Genomic DNA, 4,277 nt, shown 5'->3' with positions numbered 1-4,277 from the left:
AACAGGGTGTGTGATGAGGCCCAAGGGTGTGATGATTTTGGCTATCATAATCTGATTCCAATTGTGGGATATTACACTCCTGTACCCAAGTTGAGCACATGAGAAAAAGGGTTATGATATAGGCGGTACCATGGTTATTTAGCAGCTTAACCGCCTGAATGTCCTGTTTACCAACTTGTGAAATAATAAAGCTTTTGAACTAACGATAGTTAACACTGCTTTCTAAGTATTGAATTGCATGTCTGATTCCAATTATTCTCTGAAAGAATTGGATTGCGTGGAATGTGTTGGTTCTTAATGTAGATTTCCATTGGATAAGACCGTATTCAGGTGAATAAAAGAGTACACATTCACTTGCAGGTCAATTGATTGGGTGTCACCTTGTAACCAAAACAGGAAAGTGTGGCTACTACCAGGTGTACCCACACTGATACGACCACAATTAGCACTTGTCTCTCGTTGCCTTTAGCACCACTAACATATTTCTCTCAACATGCAAGCATGTCATCTTATCCTTCATCACGCATAGAAATAGGTCCACCTCAACTGCAACTATGCATATTAAAAAAAGAGTGGATTTTCTACCATGCACGGGACCTCCCGTGCATGCACCCATCACATTTTTATTGCTGTGTGGGACCATTCTTATAGTATTTTCTCTCACCTAACATACATTCACATGTTAATTTGTACTGACTAGGTTTCATTCAAATAAATAGATGCCTAATGCATGTTGAAATAAAAGTTTGTTTTACATTGTGTTTGCACAATTGTGTTTATTTACAAAGTCTTTAAAACAAGGCCAATATTGAATATATTTTTTAGAAATTAATTTTTGACAACTAAATCACCATGCTTCGAACTTGTTCCATACATATTTATTAATTTCATGTGAAAAATTTAATAATGTATTTCACAAAAAAAAGTATCTTATTGTTTCACTATGGCTCCCCATGTTTTGTTGCATTTCATAATGATACATTGTGTGTCAATGTGTATCAAACTGATTCTTAGTAATCTAAAAGTTTGTAAATATTAATATATTTTATTGCAACAAAACTTTGACTTTATCTAGTGTTTAACAAAACATCGTATAGTTATGTGTACTTTTATAGTGTTTCACTATGTTTCAGAATTTAAATTTTAAAATTTATTGAAATATATTCAAAAGTAGTCTCATTTCAAAGGTTTTGTCGTCAAAAACACAAATATGAAAATGGATCATAAATTGTACTTTTGGTTCAAAAGACAAATTAGATTTGAACTTGGAAATAAAATGAAAAAGCATGGGATGGTGGAGCATAGGTGGAAGAGTGTACTTGCATGGTGAAACATAAGACTAACTAACTGCCAGCGGTATACATCAGTTACCTCCCGCATGGGAGATTAGCTTTTCTCATATTAAAAATCCACTTCAACATGCAAACATGCATGCATGTAAAATTCCATTCTATTATACTATTTGCGTTTAATTCTTATACACTTTCAAAAACTATTATTTCAAATATTCATGTTTCATATAACCACCTCATTGAAATATTGCAAAATATTTCTGCAACAACGTGTGAGGCATCATCTAGTTTATATAGTCAGCACATCCTTCTCTCAGATACTTCAAAATTTTCTGTACGTTGACAAATCTTTAGAACCAGCAAGCTGGTTGAACTTGAGTAGGTATAACCGCTGTCTCGTGTCGTCCATATCCCAGCAAATCAGCCAAGCTTTTGATTCTTGGTTATGATCAAACTGACTGTTTTATTAGCACGCAGACATACAAGTCACACACCATTGATTCAAGAAACCTAACTCAAACTGATCTGACATTTCCATCTTGGCCATGAAGAAACTACCGTACATCGTGGCACACGAATCTACACATGCCATTGTTTGAAGCAGCATAACGTGTAGGCAGCTAAACATTCCTAGACTGAAGGGAAAATCATATACCTCTTCAGTGCACATGGATGTTTTCACACAAATCACTGGCTCATATGCAAATCACCAACCTGCATGTACCGCTGCCTCTACTTCAGCCAATCATCAGCACACAAACTTAAAACAGCACAGAAAACTATGATCACGAACGGGGGCAACATGACCAAACTAACCAACAAGCTAGAAGGATAACTCGCGTGCACCAATTAATAGTTACAATAATATGCAGCTAATTAACCAGGAACAGAAGGATAGTTGAACTCATCATGCAGTGATAAAGAGACAGTAGAAAGTTCTCTAGCTGGATAAAGAGACAGCACAAAGTTCTCTAGCTGTCAACAAAGCGTACATCTCCATCCTACCATTTACAAGTCTCATAACGCTGCGCCATCCCTTGTTGAAGATAGATGGTGAAGGACATAGTTATGTCAGGCAACAACTACTTATAAAAGTGCTGCATACTTCTCACTCTTTGAAGAACACGAACGTACTCAAAGTATTTACCGGAGTCCATCCCCATAGTTGCATTTACTGTCGTCCCACCTCTATATGAACTGTAATTTCCACCAACAACTAGGTCAAAGCCACCAAATTCCTTAAATAGGTCCTCAAGTACATCGGTCTTTAGCTTCCATATGCCATTTAGTTGTCTCAGAACTCCGCTCTGCTCTGTTTTTGCCCACCATCTTTTCAGAATTTTCCTGTTCACATCAGACTCTTCAACAGACACTACACACTTCAGTGGAATACCGAGACGATGCAGCGCAATTTCTGCACCCCCAACTCCACTATAGATGGATAGTACCCTCAAACCATCCGGATAGATGTCTTTTAGAACTGACAAAAGATAAGCAATGGTGTCTGTTTGAAAAGCGTATTTCATAGCAGCAATCCTGTCCGGTGGGTTTAGACCAAACAGATTTGTATGGTTTGATGGATAACCTAATATCCGCTCCATTTGATTGGGCTGCAGAGGGCCTAGCCGGTCTTGACCAATCCAGATAAGATTTGCCATCTTGCATTGGTGCAAGATCTGCGCTCGTTTTTCTTCCGAAAGAAATCCTCGTGAATCTTTTATGGTCTTTCCCAACATCTCACAAAGTTGTTCAACTCCTGCCACCTCTGAAGTAACACTACCAATATGTTTTCTGGTATCCCATGTGGGCCAGTAATGTCTTGTGGAAGGCACTGCATCCTCAATTGTCATTGGTGACTTCGGAACCACAACATGCCTTCTCTCTGTTGGAAGGTTATGAAGGTAACCTTCCCTTCGCATCAAAGCCGAGAAAAGCTGACTATTTATAAACTCGGGCTGCACACCGGACAAGAAACCCGATATTTCAGACCACGCGTCTTTGGTGATGTTAACAACATTTCCATAGAGGAAGAAGGGAGGCTTGGCAAGGTCACCACGGACATTTGCACGAGGGACCGATGTCATTTCATAATCTTCTTCCTTCAAATAACCATCACCGGCTGACCCAACACCGCCACTTAACCATGGAGTAGGTTGATTGACAGCATGACTACTTGAGGCTCCTCTATCATCTCTGAATATATGCTTGGCCTTTTTAACTCTTTTGTTGTCATCGTCATCATCATAATAGTTCAACCTCTGATGATATGTTGAATATTCAGTTTCTTGCTCCCCTTGCTCCCCTAGAAATTCAGACTCAATTTTCACCTACAATGAGGCCAGATTAGAAATAAGGGTGGCTATTAATTGGATTTTAATATATATGCCACATACATAAGAGTTATAGGAACATATGAGCACTGAAGTCAATGATTACAGAGTTCTATATTTTGTAAATCATGAAACAAAACCTAGGAAACCAACTGGAAACATCAGAAAGAACATCATAGGAATGTTTATGTAAACAGCTGATCTAACCTATAACCTTGCCATATATGCTACACGGCCCTACTGTATACAAGATGACTTCTAGCAAAAATCTAGAACAACAAATGTCTGTCAAATTCACCGCACAAAGTCTGTAGCAGTGATAAATGGATGTCAATCAGTTACCTGTTTCTGCTCAATGGTACTGGCAATACGTCTTGCAAAAATTGAGTCAGCAAGCTCCTGAACTGCTGCTTCCTGACCTGAAAAGAGTAGGAAACATGACACCTAAAGGATTGATTGTGGGAACTCACCAAAACAGTCTAACAGCAGTAGACTACAATATACTCGTCAGCTTAAAAATGTCAGAGTGGTACACTAAAATATGTGGATTACAACTGTGCTTTTGTCCTAACATTGTGTTTCATAAGTTCTGCACAAGTGTGCCTGGGAGCTAAAATTAGCAAGCATCACACACACACACGCGCGCGCGCAATCC

At 38.6% G+C, this 4,277-nt stretch overlaps 1 protein-coding gene across 1 annotated transcript in view; it reads right to left on the bottom strand.

Moving 5' to 3' along the window:
* Nucleotides 1–2,095: 2,095 nt before the first annotated feature.
* Nucleotides 2,096–4,277, bottom strand: part of LOC119307432 (probable inactive DNA (cytosine-5)-methyltransferase DRM3) — a 15,675-nt gene continuing 13,493 nt past the window's right edge. Inside the window, exons 9-10 of the mRNA XM_037583508.1 lie at nucleotides 3,965–4,041; nucleotides 2,096–3,619 (exon numbers count right to left, since the gene is read on the bottom strand). Of these exons, the coding sequence (XP_037439405.1) occupies nucleotides 2,375–3,619; nucleotides 3,965–4,041 (1,322 nt within the window). The 3' untranslated portion in view covers nucleotides 2,096–2,374. The remainder of the gene's footprint in view (nucleotides 3,620–3,964; nucleotides 4,042–4,277) is intronic.

The sequence above is a fragment of the Triticum dicoccoides genome, chromosome 5B (genome assembly GCF_002162155.2).
Source record: "Triticum dicoccoides isolate Atlit2015 ecotype Zavitan chromosome 5B, WEW_v2.0, whole genome shotgun sequence".
Lineage (NCBI taxonomy): Eukaryota > Viridiplantae > Streptophyta > Magnoliopsida > Poales > Poaceae > Triticum > Triticum dicoccoides.
Note: the sequence above shows the minus strand (reverse complement) of the source record. Positions and strands in the feature narration are given on the sequence as shown.